The sequence below is a fragment of the Dipodomys merriami genome, unplaced genomic scaffold (genome assembly GCF_024711535.1).
Source record: "Dipodomys merriami isolate MVZ:Mamm:240054 unplaced genomic scaffold, mDipMer1.0.p SCAF_8, whole genome shotgun sequence".
In the NCBI taxonomy this organism is placed as follows: Eukaryota; Metazoa; Chordata; class Mammalia; order Rodentia; family Heteromyidae; genus Dipodomys; species Dipodomys merriami.
In genome coordinates this window covers 20523469-20540456 of record NW_027206401.1, presented here as the reverse complement: position 1 = coordinate 20540456, position 16988 = coordinate 20523469, and the positions used below count along the sequence as shown (strand labels likewise).

General features: G+C 37.3%; 1 protein-coding gene across 1 annotated transcript in view; it reads left to right on the top strand.

Moving 5' to 3' along the window:
- The window catches only part of Pex7 (peroxisomal biogenesis factor 7), a 61698-nt gene that overhangs the window by 11345 nt on the left and 33365 nt on the right, over positions 1-16988 (top strand). Inside the window, exons 4-8 of the mRNA XM_070010166.1 lie at positions 2174-2251; positions 2598-2706; positions 11751-11857; positions 13435-13548; positions 16281-16336. Of these exons, the coding sequence (XP_069866267.1) occupies positions 2174-2251; positions 2598-2706; positions 11751-11857; positions 13435-13548; positions 16281-16336 (464 nt within the window). The remainder of the gene's footprint in view (positions 1-2173; positions 2252-2597; positions 2707-11750; positions 11858-13434; positions 13549-16280; positions 16337-16988) is intronic.

Genomic DNA, 16988 nt, shown 5'->3' with positions numbered 1-16988 from the left:
AAGATAGAAAATTTTCATCTCTATTTTCTAGAACCTTAATAGTTTCATTGTAATTTTTTCCCAGCGTTTTTGTTGGTTGCTGTTGTTTTTATGTAGTCTAGGGTCATCTTGAACTTAAAGTTCTCCTGACTCAGCTTTCTGAGTGGTGCCTTCACACCTGGCTAAATATTCCAGCTTTATTGAAATATTGACAAATAAAAATTATATATATTTAAGATGTTTTGATGTCGGTATATCTTATTTCCAGTCAAACTAATTAACATTGATCTCCTGATATTAGTGTGTGTGTGTGTGTGTTTATCTATAGATCTACTGTCTTAGCAAATTTCAAGTGTACATGCATTATTACTAACTATATGTACAGTTGAAGTCATTGGATATTTAGATTTCCCTTAAATTTTATACCTTTGACCAACATCTCCTCATTGCTCATGATCCATTTTTTCTGTCCCTCTCACAGGTCCTGGCAACCACCATCTATGCTTCTCTAAGTTGGACTTTTTGGGGTTAAGACATCAAAACTTTATTTATTTATTTATTTGTTGGTTGGTTGTGGGGCACTGTCCCTCGGTTCTTCAGCTCAAGGCTAGCGCTCTACCACTTGAGCCACAGTGCCAGGTTTTTCTGCTTATGTGGTGCTGAGGAATCAAACCCAGGGCCTTATGCATGCAAGGCAAGCACTCTACCATTGAGCCACCTTCCCAGCTCCAAAACATCTAAATTTTAAATAAGTACAAGATCAGTACTATGGATTCTACCCTCCCCCGCCCTCAGGCTCTCACATGTCTGAGCATAGCATTGGGGAATAGAGAACAATAACCTGCTTAAGCCACAAAAAGCCTACACAGTCATACACCTACATATATGTGGGCAGTTTAAGACTGAAAGTAACCCTCTGGCTAATCCTATTTAATGGTATGCACTTAGATCTGTGTCATTACTACTTTAGTAAATATGCAGTATTTTGTTGAATTTACTTACAGTAGTGATCTGTGTATCATTTGTTGTGTAAGCAACAGAATGAACAAAACCATATCCATACATTTTTAGACATGTCACCTAAAATGGTGCACTGAGAGCAGGGAAGCTGAAGTTAAGAGTGGCAGTACTGGGCTGGGAAGGTGGCTCAGTGGCTCAGTGGTATAGTGCTTGCCTTGCGTGGATGAGGCTCTGAGTTCAATTTCTCAGCACCACATAAAGCAGAAAAGGCTGGAAGTGGCACTGTGGCTCAAGTGGTAGAGTGCTAGCCTTGAGCTGAAGAGCTGAGGGACAATGCCCAAGACCCAAAAAACAAACAAACAACAAAACAAAAGAGTATCAGTACCAGGTCACTAAAGCTGTTTGCCAGGAGATATGGAAAGATCACTTGGTCCCTAGAAGCTTTTTCTAAGAAAGACCCAATAGGGATATTAATTGAATTTTAATGCTTTCTGATAAACACTGACTGCACAAGGACTTTTTAGATGAATACTTTGTAATCTGCTCTGACCTTTCCTTGAGGTGTTACAACAGTGATTTGTTGGTAGGTTCAAAAGTACACATAGCTTATTTTGGTGAGGAAGGTTTGGAATGAGTCCATAGAGTGTAATAAGGCAGAATGTGTCCTGCCTATGCATGAATGGGCAAGGTGACTTTTCCATTTCTTTTTTTTTTTAATTGTGAAAATACTGTACAGAGGGGTTACAATTACATGAGCAAGGTAATGAGTACATTTCTTGACAAGCATTGTTGCCTCCTCCCCTTACCATCCCTTCCTGTCCTCCCTATCCCCCCAACTTCCATTTCTCAGGCACCATGTTGAATAAGACTTCAGTTGATGTTTATTTGTTTTTGCCAGTAGTGGGGCTTGAACTCAGGGCCTGGGTTATGTCCCTGAGTTTTCACTCAAGGCTAGCATTCTACCACAAGAGCCACAGCTCCACTTCTGACTTTCTGATGGTTAATTGGATATAAGAGTATCAACAGACTTTCCTACCCAAGCTGGCTATGAACTGAGGTCCTCAGATCTCAGCCTTCTGAGTATAGGATTACAGGCATGAACCACTGATACCCAGCTAGTTGATGTTTTGATGAGGTAAATCAGTTGTTGTAGCTAGCTACTACTGTTATAAAGAGATACAATGCAACATTAAACTTGATGCTGTTTGCTTTCTAAACACTAAAATGTTTTTAGGTGTATAGTGTTGATTGGAGCCAAACCAGAGGTGAGCAGCTCGTGGTGTCTGGCTCATGGGACCAAACTGTCAAAGTGGTATGTCAAAGTCTGTATGTAGAAACAAAGTCCTTTTGTCCAGTGCTTTCACTTAGTTGTCTTTTTTTTTCTCCAAAATATCCTTCTGTAGCTTTACTATTATTCAATATTTTTTTCAAAAATATGTTAAAACACTAGAACTTAACATTTTCTACTCTTTTTAGCTATGAACTAATAATTATCTTATCATTGATTATGTTGGCCTCTGAAAGACTATTTTAGTTTATATAAAGTAGATGATAAAAATTCTTGAGGTAGTATGTATATGTAAACATAGTATATTGTACATACAGTAGACATAAGAGCATATGTTTTTCTATTAAATTATCTATTCATTTATTTGTAGTGGGATCCAACTGTTGGAAAGTGTCTGTGCACCTTTCGAGGCCATGAAAGTGTCATTTATAGCACAATCTGGTCTCCTCACATCCCTGGTTGTTTTGCTTCAGCCTCAGGTAAATACTTGTGAATTTAACAAAAATTGGAGTAGCCTAATTTTCCCCGCTAGATGGCACTGTGTGCCCTCGATTCAAAGAAAATTGTATTCCTATTCTTTAAGTTCTTGGGATCTATCCTTCTTTACCAACTTATTGGCAAGCACAGCTGTGGCCCAGAGTACCTTTAAAGGAATCTAACCTTTAAAGACTGGAAAAATTTGAAGATGATAGATAATGTCATAGCTAAGACATACATTTAAAAGAGAAGATCTTTTTCTTTTAGAACAATATTGAACTTGTGAAACACACAAAGTTTGTCACTGAACAGGTCAGGTTTGAAACTGAAGGTCCTAATGCACAGACCTGGTGCTTTACAATTGTGTCCTTAGCTCATAATTGGTAACTAAAAGCCAAAGCCTTAGAATCGAATATACTAGGCAGATTACTGTCTTCATATCATAATAACTTGTTCGTAGCTTTTGTAAATAAAGTTTAATTGGAACATGGCCATGTCTGTTTATTTGCATATTGTTTATGGCTGCTCTCACACTAGTGTCAAAGTTGTTAGAGGCTTAATAGTGCTCAAATCCAAAAATATTTACCACCTGGTCCTTTATGGAAAATGTATTCTGATACCTTGTATAGAACTTTGAAGGGAGATAAAGCACTAGAAGCTCTTTTGTATAGTTAATTGCTTATGGGAGGAGAAAAGGTGATAGCTAGTGGAGAAAGTAGTGTGCTTCTAGTAGCTTTCATTGACTCATCTGAAGTCTAAAGGTAGGCCTTTCTTCAAGTTCACTTTCTTGTAATTCTAAAATTTAAAGTTATTCAAATTTCTGTGAATTCTGCAAGTATTAGATTGAAGACACTCAAATGGCAACTTTCAAATAAATTATATACATATATATCCATTTAGATTATGCAATATTTTGAGATCCTAATAGTAAATAATGGTAATATTTATATATGCAAGCATAGCTAAGAAACATCTTTTTCTCGGATTAAAAATTAATTGCATTATTTTTTAAAATAAAGAACTGTATACCTTGTAAACATATAAAACTAATACTATTATTTTTAAAAATTTCTATGTTGTCTGGGCCTTGGCTTTCTCATCTATAATCTGAATTACATTTTTTCCATAGTGTCAGCTCATTTTAAGGAGAGCAGTAGTAGATTTGTCCTAGTCCCTTTTTTTTTTTTTTTTTTTTTTTTTTTTGTCATTCATGGGGCTTGAACTCTGGGCCTGAACACTGTCCCTCAGCTCTTCAGCTTAAGGCAAGAACTCTACCACTTGAGCTACAGCGCCACTTCTGGTTTTCTGGTGGTTTATTGGAGATAAGAGTTTCACGGATTTTCCTGCCTGGCCTGGCTTTGAACCGTGATCCTCAGATCTCATCCTCCTGAGTAGCTAGGATTATAGGCGTGAGCCACTGGCGCCTGGCCCTCATCCCATTTTTTATCTGAAGTTGAATTTCCTCTTAGATCTTTTAAATTTCTGTGGCACAGTTAGCCATTAAGTTGGTGTATATTAAGTTAATGGAAGCACTATTAATACTCAATATGAAATTATCTCTTTGATCTATGTGTATAACTTGTATTGGTCAGATTTTATGCTTTTAATTCCATGCAAAATAGCTTCAAATTTAATGCAAATGAGTTTCATACTTGTAGTGAAGCAGATTCTAAGATAACCACAGTTCACTTTAGTAATCATACTTTTCTATTTTTACCTTTGATGAAAAGCCCTAATTCAGAGAGTCTTGGTACAAGTTAAATTAAAATTCTCACAAGCATATATATTAGATTGACATTAGTATGTATTTTCATACAAAAGAGAGATGTTCTTTGGTGTTATATCTTATGGTTTCAGAGGGCCCATTTCAAACCCTGAATGGAATTAGCAGTATCCATCATAAAAATGAATGGAACACATTTCCCTTTCAGTGAAGGCATGTCTGCTGGGAGCTCTAACTGGCAACAGTCACTAAATTGTATCATGAGTATAACTTTACTAAGACAGATTATAGATAGTTTAAGTTCTTTTACCTTACTGTTACATGTGGTTTTCTTTATAATATTATTTAAAGTTCTAAAATTGCATTTATTTAGTCCCTTCTTTCTTCCCTCCTTCCCTCCCTCCTTCCCTCCCTCTCTTTCCCTTCCTTCCTTCCTTCTTTCCTTTTTGTGTGTGTGAGCTGAATTTGCCACATGCATGCCAAGCACACGTTCTATGACTGAGCTACACCCCTAACCCACTTTTGTTATTTTTTTAATAATTGTTCTCTCTTTTTATTCTGGTGACCAAACATAAAATCCAGTGATAAAAATTATGAACTAATAACAGGTGCATTTATTTACATATCAGCCAGAATTATGTGTATTAGTCCTTTATTTGGGTTGAGTCACACATAACTCCTTTCACATTGAACTTTATGTAATATTGTATACACATATATATTTGTATATGTAATATTTACCGTGGATAGTGTATATAGAATATTCAGAGACCATCTTTTCAATTATATTACCTTAATGTGTTATATTAGAAATACAAATACTTGTCATATTAATTGGGAATTCTTTTGTAAAAAATGCACAAAATTTGGCCCATACTATGTTAAGGAAGAAGGTAGATTTGTTTGCTGACAGAGTTGCCAACTCTTGAACTAGATCTAGCTTTAGAGGCAAAGCTGGATAGATAGGGCTCTGTCTTTTGTCTTTTATAAGTTACCAGATGATGGCAGTAGCTCCCACCCTTCCATTCTTATGATTTCTGACTAACAGGAAAAGTGGAAGGTCCTCTCTCAGACATTCAGGAGAATTTTACTTTGTCTGGTTCAGTGGGTCCTTGTGGTTGTTTTATGTTGTTTTAATTGACTTAGATCCAGCTTAGCTCCTGCAGTGGCCGGCAGAAAATGGGAATGATACCCAAATTTCAAGTGCTGAGGATATGAGGAATAAATCTTGATTAAGTAGAAGTAGGTGATTAGATTCCAGGGGGCCAATGTGCATTATAATGGTTGTACATTTAAGGCTTCAACTAAATCACAGGGGATTTGAGGAATCAAACCAAACACTAAACCTACAAGCTATGAAATGTGTTCCTTAAAACAAAGCAAAACAATCAACAAAAATAAACTTTTTAAAACTTGCCCCTTGAATCAGATCCAATAATGCTGTTTAGACGTTTTTGAAAACTCATTAAAATGTTGATTTATCATGTGTGTCATTTTCCTAAAATATTTCTTCATGATAATTTTCAAATATTAGCTATTTCATTAAGTTTGAAATAATTGGACATTTCTTCCACTCTGCAAAAATACCAGAAGGAGTTGTGGTATAGTAAAAACTTAAAGCAAGCTCTAAAATACTTAATGTGCCTTGGTCACTTCAAGGGAGGCCCCCCAAAAAAGTTGCCTGCCATATCATATGCAAGGCATTAATAGGCAGGTGAGCTCCTTAGCAGATTTTCTTTGCACATCTTGTCTGTATTTCCTATAGCTTTCCATATTCTCTTATTCAGTCAAAAGCCTTCCACTGATGAATACTAAAGTGTTTTTGTCTGTTATTTCATATGATCTAGAAGTACCCACTTATCTGAGTTTCGAAAACACATCCCATCCATGGTTCATTTTGATGTTTGAAAAGAACACTCATCTAGCCCACCAGATATTAAATACATGTCATTTGCTGGGCATTGGAGATTCAGTGAGGATGAAGGCAAAGTTCCTGTCCGTCAAGAACATATCATCTAGTGAAAAAGGGAGGTACAAACAAGCTAGCGGTGTTGATACACAGTGGTTACCACATGGACTTATGGCTTCCTAGCACCATGTTCTTCTTGTTTTGTGGTGGTGTGACATTGGTCATGCTACTTAGCCTTTCTGTTATTTCTACAAGAAGGGCAATAATAAGACCTATACTATGCAGTTTTGAGGATGCTTGAGTTCATGTACAGGAAGGACTTCAAATGGCTGCCACACAGAGAGAATAAGAACCCTAGAACTGTTACCTATTTTTATGATAACATGAATTCTATGGAAATGTATAAATGAACTTGTCAGGGCTAGTGGTCTTCAGGGATGCTTTCCTCAGGAAAGAATGTCCAAGCTACTGCCTTAGGAAGGTTAGGAGATTCTTAGGATGGAGGTAAAGATGTGGGTTGTGCAGAGAACAGTATATTTGAGGAGCATCAGAATGGCCTTTGTAGTGCGCATGTGCAGCTAGAATGACTATGAGAACAGATGCTTAAAGTAGCTTGCTCTGTACAGGCTCTGAATACACAGGAATTTAAAAAAGTTACCAATCTGCTAGATTCATTAGGGAACCTAGATAACAACTGAATTCTGGGCTTCACCCAAGTTCTGCTGAATCAGAATGCCTTTGGGAGGTGTATATTTCATCCCAGTTGAATCAAGTGATCAGCTGTATTTGAAAAGCACTGTATTAGTTTCAGATAGCTCTGTCTGATATGTTAAATAAATAGTTTTTTTCCACTGATGTGGTGGGAGTTGCCATGTTTGTTTTCATAGGAACATAATCATCTAATTTTTAAAAACCCGCAGAGTGGTTGGCTTCAGTGCTGAACTCAGAGATAAGATGGTTTCTTAAGTTTGAGAAGTTTTGTTTTTTTTTCCATCCTCAGTTTTGTAATAATCTTCAACAATCATTTTTTTTGCATTTTTTAATTGTAAAGGTGGTGTACAGAGGGCTTACAGTTACAGTAAGTAAGGTAATAAGTAAATTTTGGGGGGGGGGTCCGGTTGTGGGTCTGAACTCTGGGCCTGGGCGCTGTCCCTCAGCTCTTCAACTCAAGGCTAGCGCTCTACCACTTGAGCCACAGCGCTACTTCTGGCTTTTTTCCCCCTGCTTATGTGGTGCTGAGGAATCGAACCCAGGGCCTCATGCATGCAAGGCAAGCACTCTACGACTGAGCCACCTTCCCAGCCCCATAAGTAAATTTCTTGTCAAACTTGTCACCCCTTCCCTCATTTTTCTCCTAATTTCCCTCCCCCTCCCCCACACCCCCAAGTTGTGCAGATCATTTCCAACATATTGTCTTGTGTATATTTCTGTTGCATTGGTTCCCCCCATGTCCTTTGTTTCACCATTGCTTGCTATAAAATATACCATAGTCTTTGCATAAAAACAATCTCAATTGCAAAGCTCATAGTTATGGAACTCAACTTATTTTTAATGATAGGATAAAAGCTTATATGATAAGCTTCTATGTGTGGCACACATATTGTTAGCTATTTTATTCAATCTTACATTTTAAGATAATATATGGAAATCAGTTAGGCTACTCCAAGAGTTTAGTCTCCTTAAAGGTTATGTAGGACTTGAATTAATTATCATTCGTGAAGTTAAAACCAAAAAGGAAGAGATAAATCTAGGTATATCTTCATAGCAGAGTTCTCAAAGGGTATTTTGTTTTGTCTAGTTCATGAGACAGAAAGGAAGGATATATGAGCTATTTAAATAAAGGGAATTAATATGGAGTAAACTTTCTTTTGAATCATGAAAACTAAATTACTCCTATTACAGACGGCATAATTGCATAAGTCTTAGCTGTGCCTCAATGTGTGGGGTCTAGCAGTAGTTAAAATAAACCTCATTGTATTGTAAGGAAAAATCATATTTCATATGAGAGACATCTGGCATTTCAATTAGATTAATTTATTTGGGCCCAAAAGTACTCTGTCAGGACTCTGTTCACTTGACAGTTTTAGACTCTGTGTATACTCATTGTTCTTCCTCTTACTTGCTGCATTTTGAAATTAGGCAGAGTCATAGTACTCCCTGCCAATTGGTTTTGCTGCCAGTGGCAGGTCTGCAGCTGATAAGAGAAGCTGGTGATTCAGGTAGGACTATGCCATCATCAAGGGCCCTGATGAGAGTCTGGCTGGCAGTGCAAGGCCAGGTGTCTGGAGATGGGATTAATATAAATGCAGACGCCCTGGCAGCTGGAAGAGTGGAATGTCACACACTGCTAGAAGGCCTCTTTCTTACCTGGGCAACAGAGATGAAGACAGGATGTCAACAGTGTACAATAAAAATGACTTTCAGAGACGTGGGGTTCTTAACTCCTGTACAGCAGTCTTCTTTTTCTGTCCCTCAAGTTAATGCCAGGAGGACAACCTAAGCCATGACTTAAATCTATATATTGCTTGAGTATGATGGTGCAGAGCCAGAATATTGTATGAGAGATACTGATTCACCATCAACCCAACCTTTGTTGTTGAATCTCTTACACACATACCTAACAGGTGTGTACCCTTAAATGAACAACTTGACTTATTTTTCACAGTGAGCCCATCTGTATAACCTTTACTTGGATCAATAAACAGAATTACACCAGAGGACTTCATCTAGTTCTTTATGTCCCTGCTCCTCCCCACTACCCCACCCTCCAGGGCATCCAGCTCTGCCTTCTAATAGCAGAGATTAATACTTTGCTACCTGTTGTATGCTTTTGTGTCTGATATCTTTTGCTCATCTTTCTGTCAGGTGAGACTCACTCATCATAGTGCTACAGTAGATTATTTTTAATCTCCTAGTCTTCACTTTAAATCAATTCACATTCTCAGAGAAGGTAATAGTCAGGTAACACAGCTCATTAGACTTTAGACAATTCTTTAATCATGGCTATAGAAGATCTCCAAGTTCTTAACTTACTATTAAATTGTATCTGGTTTGGAGAGCCATTGGTATGTTAAAGAGGAAGCCTCATGTTAAATCAAATGTTGGGATTTTTTAGAGACAGAAACTTGGGGAGCATACCGTCTACTCCCTCTATGATAAGAAACATCCTTCCTACCCGCAAGTGATAGAACTAGAGCTGTTGTAGGTCCTTGGCACATTTGTTGAAAAGCGTAACGACAAAGGGAAGGGTTGTTTGAACTGCTCCAGGACAGTGTCTCTCATCTGAATTTGTCACTGCTTGGTAACTTGACTGTAGGCTTGCTTTCTCCATACAGTAAGACTCTTGGCCACCAGAGCCTCCATGGCTACTTTGACCTTCCAGCTGCAGAGTGATCCTGTGTGGAGAATTACTTGGAGAAGGGAGTGTGCTGTTCCTAGAAGAAAGTTGTTGCTAGCCATCCACATCACTTTGAGATAGACACGAAAGGCTAGGGCAAGAAAGGAAAAGTCATTTCATGAAAGCTGTTTGGAGTTCTGAAACACGTTCTCCTGACTGGTGGCTAAACTGGAGACTGATTATTTTTAGGGTGCCTACAGGTGTTTGAAGCTCTAACCTGAACCAGTTCAGAACTGATTCCCTTTGTATGTCCACACTCATCGATCCCTTTCATCCCTATTGTCCTTAGATCCAAAAAATGCCAGTTACTTTCATCTATCAAAGTGTTCTTCAACCTTTTATAAAGTACCTGGATGGTGTTTTCAAATGAAAGTGGAAAAAGATCTCATATGTATGCAAGGAATAGTATGTATTTATGAATCCATAAAAGTACGCCCAAAACATATGAAAGAGATGCCTATCCAATTCCTGATTGCTGAACTCTCAGGGTATGGAGGGAGGTAGAATGGGATTGGGAGCACAATGGAGATTTTAACTTTATCTGTGGTGTGTTAGGAATTTTATTTTAACATAATTCAGGAGAAAATAACAAATGTCCCAATGGCAGAGAGAAAAAACACCTCTCTCCCCCGATTTATAGAAAAAGTAACATGGATGGAGGAATACTTCCTCAAGCAACCATCAGGCAGCATGGACTGTATGGCATTTGTCTAGGACAGCATGAGGAGGTGGCACAGAGCAGTGGTTCTGGTTCAGGTACAGGTTCCATTGCCTAGTGTCCCAGGCTCCATTTTCCTCATTTGTAAAGACTAGAGCAATTGCTTTGATAGTATCATAATTCCTGCTTCATGTCATTACTGTAGTATTTTATAAAAAGTTAATATGCATGTTTAGAACAGCATCCAATGCATAAGCATTCAATAAATATTACCCGTTATTATTAATGGGGACAGGAATGACTTCCGAACATGGGCATGTGTCTCATTTTGTTTTTCTTGAACAGTAAGGTTATGTGGCATATGTGGCATATACTAAGCCCCACTGCCTTACCTTGTTTCAACCTTATAGGTAGTTCTTCATAGGTATGGAAACCAAGGGTCAGTAAAGTAACTTGATTAGAAATCATCAGCCAGCAGATGATCCAGTGGGATTAGAACCAGGCTCTGGAACTTCAAAGCCCCTGTTTTTCCTCTTGCCCTGTTTTCTTGCAGTGCTGAACCCTGGGTCTTGTATATGCTAGGAAATTGCTCTGCCACGGAACTCAGAGCTCTTGTTCTTGACCTCAACATTCATTAATGGCACACATGCTTATCTTTCTTATACAGCTTCCAGAGAAGTCAAAAACATTGTCTAAATTTAGCTATTTGATGTGATGATGTGATTTAGAATTGGGTATATGAAATAAGTAAAGGTCAATTTTAATAATTAGCATCTTTGGTTACCATATGTTATAGTGTCTACTGTGTACTAGAGACCATGGCTAGTGCTTTACAGAAACTGCATTCTAGTAAATTCATATTTCTAGCTTTTATTTATCCTGTCATTTTTTTATTTTATGTCTTTCATAGTTTAGAAAAATTGAAAGCAAACCACATGCTTAAATCATTTAGTCAGGGTGACTTTGTACAGTTAGGCAAAGCAAATCATTCTTGTAATATCCTTAAGATTTTTGAGCGCGCGCGCACGCACGCACGCACGCACGCACACACACACGCACACACACACACACACACATACACACCCTATCCAAGTAAACAAACAAAACCACTTACAAGTCAAAATTCTTTGTCTCTGTGAGATTCAAATTTTCTTTGAGTAGGGGTTAAAGCATTATTGTTCTGTATTGCTTTCTATTGCCTTTCACTTTCAGTAGTTCTTATTTAAAAATCATACAGAGATGGCAGTATCCTAACAGGGGGAGTATCTTAGCTTAATTACCTTTATGAGCAGCACATTGTGTCCTGAGCACCTGCTGCGGGGGTGGAACGTGAGTGATCAAGTCTTACTTACTTCCCAGGTGATCAGACTCTGAGAGTTTGGGACATGAAGACCACAGGAGTCCGAATTGTGATCCCAGCACATCAGGCTGAAATCTTGAGTTGTGACTGGTGTAAATATAATGAGGTACATGTGTGGCTCCATTTTGTGTGGCTGCTCTTCCCAATGTTGAAACGATCAGTTTTGTTTGTCTTTGTTTATGTGGACTTGGGTGGACCATTAAGTAAATGTAGTCCCTTTTGTTTCTAATTAGTGATTGTGACTGACATGCATTAGCATTAATTGAATCTAAGTGCTCATAAAGCAGGAAAAGTAAAAAACACAAATTCTCGAAAGTTCAGCAGTGCAACCCTTCTAGTTTGTTTTGGGAAAGTACTTTATAATTTTTTAATTTTCTCCTTCCTTCCTCCCTCCCTCCCTTCCTTCCTTCCCTCTTTTTCTTTTTCTTTCTTTCTGTGTGTGATTGCTCTTCACCCTGCCACTTTGTATCATCTTTTGCTTTACTTTCTTTTTCATTTCACTAATCTAGACTGATGAACTTTTTGTAATTTGATTTTTAATGACAGTCTTGATGTTTTTAAATTTTTCTTTCATCTTCTCTTACATGCCTGATTTCTAAATTTCTCTATGATAACCATGTCCATGTGTAACTGTTTTCAAAGCTTCAGCCACATGAGCAAAGAATTGAAAATAGAAAGAGATTTAATATATGCAAATGTAATTACTGTTTTTTTTTTCTTTCTTTTTCTTTTTTCTTTATTTTTGCCAGTTTTGGGGCTTGAACTCAGGTCCTGGGCACTGTCCCTGAGCTTTTTTTGCTCAAGTCTAGCACTCTATCACTTGAGCCACAGCACCACTTCTGGCTTTTTTTCATGTGGTACCGAGAAATTGGGCATGCTAGGCAAGTATTCTACCACTAAGCCACATTCCCAGCCCTACTTACTGTTTCTGTACCAGTGTTTTGTTTTGTTTTGTTTTTGTTTTTTTGGGGGGGAGGTCCAGTCGTGGGGCCTGAACTCTGGGCCTGGGCACTGTCCCTCAGCTCTTCAGCACAAGGCTAGCACTCTACCACGTAAGCCACAGCACCACTTCTGGCTTTTTTCTTTTTGCTTATGTGGTGCTGAGGAATTGAACCCAGGGCCTCATGCATGCAAGGCAAGCGCTCTACCACTGAGCCACCTTCCCAGCCCTACCAGTGGTTTTTGACTGCAAAAAAATTGTCAAAACATATATACCCTATTTTCTAATTTTAAATTAACAAAAACATTATACTGGCAGACTCATTTACATAAAAAGAAAGAAAAACTAGTACATATTTAGTAGTAATACTTGATTTATGTGAGAATGTCAGTGCTGATGGCTGCAGTTTCAATTTGGACCATCACAAGTGAATTTTCCTTATAAGAAAATTAAATTGTAGCATATGTGATAATTCAGTAATGTGAAAAAGATAATGTTATATACTTTATTGTGATCAAAACTTTTTATAATCATTGTAACTTTCATGCAAATGATCTTATATTAAAGCCTCATGTATTTACACAATGAATTTCTGTTCGGGTAGATGTAGAGTAGGCTGAGCACTGTCTCTTCAGCCAGGAGCTTTGGACTCACCACAAGTTCTAGGTAGCAGAACATGTAAAGACTTAATATAGATCAACTGCAATGTTGTCATGGTTGACCCTTCTCTGGATTGTTTCCAGAATTTGCTGGTGACAGGAGCCGTGGATTGCAGTCTGAGAGGCTGGGATTTAAGGAATGTACGACAACCAGTGTTTGAACTTCTTGGTCACACCTATGCTATTAGAAGGGTGAAAGTAAGATTTTATATTTGCTTTTAATATATAGATGAAAATATAAATATAATCAATAAAGCATACATAAAAGAGTATTTTGGTGTTTATGGATTGTTTTGTTGAATTTATTTTTTATTTAGCAATTCTGGGTCCAGCCCAGGGCTTGTTGACTCTAGCAACTGCTCTCCCACTGAGCTACATTCCCTGCTGCTGGTTTTTTTAGATAGTATTGTTATGTAGTCTAGGCTGGCTTAGAACTCTCAATCCTCCTATGTACTCAGTACTCTGGGATTTGATTCCTTTTTCTCCTGGTCATCAATATTAAGAACAAAAATTCACTCAGATATTTGAATGCTTATTGAATGATTAGGATAATGTGAATATTCAGTATATTAAGTTAGATAAAAATGTTTTTCTTATCCTATTACCCCCTAATATATTTTAAGATTATTTCCTAACAGTATCAGTTTACCTTTAGTATTACAATTCTTTATACTTTTCTATTCAGTAGGAAATTCTCTACTTTTTTGAGATTGATATAGAGATGATTAATTTTGTCTTTGACATAGTGATAACTGAATATTTACAAATAAATAGGATATAGGAAAATTTCTACTCTATTACAATAGCAGCGAATGAAGTAACTTTTTTAAAAAAGTAATAAGTTAATTTCTCAGTACTTATTTAAGTGCATTCTTCTATGTTACTGTGGAAAACACCTTAATTATTTTGGGGGGGGTTATTCATTAATGGCTAAAAATATATCTTATTAATATTTTCTATAGGGTAGTCAGACCTGATCCTATAGTTAAAATTCTAAATCTCTTTGAAATTAATATTTAAGTTTTATTGACTATTATGCAGGCATATAAGATATAGTACTATATTTTGCTTTGTTTAGATTTTAGTGGTAGTCTTATGTAGAAAAGTTTTATTAGTAGAAACATAGTTTCTGTGTATATTTTAGAGTAGTTATGAGAATGAAGTAGGATAGTGTAGTGAAAATGCCTTATGACTGTAAAATGCTATTCAAATGCAGTTATATATGTACGTATTAACTTACTGAAATGATGGTGAGTCTGATATGTACCTAGTGCTAGAGCTCCTGCTTTACCATGCATGGGGCCTGAGTTAGAGTCCCAGCACCACCTCCCCCCCTAGATTAAATAAACAAATTAACTAAACAAATAAACAAATTAACTAAAATGCTGGTAAGATAAACACTAAATAAATATAAATGCAAAGGGTACCCTCTGTGGTATGTTTATTGTATTGGTAATGTTACTTGACAGTAAATTTGTCATTTTTCTCCTTGCAGTGATTTTTCATTATTCTCAGTATGTAAATCACATAAAAAGTATTTATTTATTTTTTATTTTTTTATTTTTTTTGTCGGTCGTGGGGCTTGAACTCTGGGCCTGGGCACTGTCCCTCAGCTCTTCAGCTCAAGGCGAGCACTCTACCACTTGAGCTACAGCGCCACTTCCGGTTTTCTGGTGGTTTTTTGGAGATAGGAGTCTCACGGTCTCTCCTGCCCGGGCTGGCTTTGAACCGCGATCCTCAGATCTCAGCCTCCTGAGTAGCTAGGATTACAGGCGTGAGCCACCAGTGCCCGGCTTATAAAAAGTATTTATTATGGGCACTGGTTGCTCACATTTATAATCCTAGATATTTAGGAACCTGAGATCCAGAAGATTATGGTTTTAAGGCAGCCTGAATAGAAAAGTCTCCATCCCTAAAATAACCAGAAAAAAAGCCCAGGAGGCATGGCTCAAGCAAGCAAGTCAAGCAAGCATGAGACCCTGAGTTTAAATCCCAGTACTGGGGAAAAAATATTTTAAGAGTATCTTAATATTTAAATGTTTATTTTGATACTTATTTGTAGAATGAATAATAAAGTTAGTAAATTCTATAATTAAATATTATGTCTTATCACATACTTAAATTTCTTAATTTTGCAGAAACATGTTTGGGCAGCCAATAAGAGTGTTTATTTAATTTTTTTTCAGACTATCAATGTTTTGGGAATACTTATTACAAATAAACTTTTAAAAGCTTGAGGGATGATTTTCTCTGGAGAATGTAAGAATAAATATTTTTCCCATAAATGGATTTTTTTTTTCGGTCCTGGGACTTTAACTCACAGCCTAGGTGCTGTCCCTGAGCTCTTCAGCTCAAGGCAAGTGCTCTACCACTTGAGCCACAGCGCCACTTTCAGTTTTCTGGTGGTTTATTGGAGACAAGAGTCTCATGGACTTTCCTGCCCAGGCTTTGAACTGTGATCCTCAGATCTCAGCCTCCTGAGTAGCTAGGATTACAGGCGTGAGCCACTGGTGCCCAGCTTATAAATGGATTCTTAAAAGGCCAAAACACTTTAACTCAAAGTATGTAAGGTTCAGAAAGACATACTTTTTTTTTTTTTTTTTTTTTTTTTGGGTCCGGTCGTGGGGCCTGAACTCTGGGCCTGGCCGCTGTCCTTCAGCTCTTCAGCTCAAGGCTAGCACTCTACCACTTGAGCCACAGCGCCACTTCTGGCTTTTTTCTTTTTGCTTATGTGGGGCTGAGGAATCGAACCCAGGGCCTCGAGCATGCAAGGCAAGCGCTCTACCACTGAGCCACCTTCCCAGCCCCAGAAAGACATACTTTTTAAGTGGCAGATCTGATAACTTGTTTATTATAATAATTCATGGAATGACTACAAGAAATAATATATTATAATTATAGCTAACTTTTTCTTTAATTTTCTTTTTTAGTTTTCACCATTTCATGCTTCAGTGCTGGCCTCATGTTCCTATGATTTTACTGTAAGGTATAGTATTTTTTAAAATAAATTTTATTATGAAGTACCAAGTAAATTTGTATCTTTGCAATTTTTCTGAAAGATAATGTATTTATTTTATTAATAATAAGCATCTTTCCTGCTGTTCAATCTTACTTTCTTTTAAAATATTAACTTTTTAAGCCCACATTGTGTGTCTGATACTTTTTTTGTAAGGACACTTTGGATTCACTTTGGCTGTATTATATTAGTCACTCACATCTCTCTCTTTATTTCTCATTTATTTGATGTGCTAGAATCTATATAGCTTGGTGTAAAATGCGTTTCTATTAGAATAAATTATAACAGTGTCTTGAGAGAAACTTGGTTTTCTGGATTGATCCAATACGAGCCATTAGACAAACTTGGAAATACAGGAATGGAAGCATGGCTTAAATGGTAGAGCATCTGCCTACTAGCAAGCCCAAGGCACAGAATTCAAACCCCAGTATGGCCAAAAAGAAAAATGGAGGAGGAAGGAAAGAAAGGAAGGAAGGAAGGAAGGAAGGAAGGAAGGAAGGAAGAAAGAAAGATATAAAATCCAAATTAGGAAATATAATCACACTCAGATTGCTCACCATATACTCCAAACTCCAGACTTGAACTGTGGAAGTAGATTACTAGCTGGAGGTTAGAGTTGTAT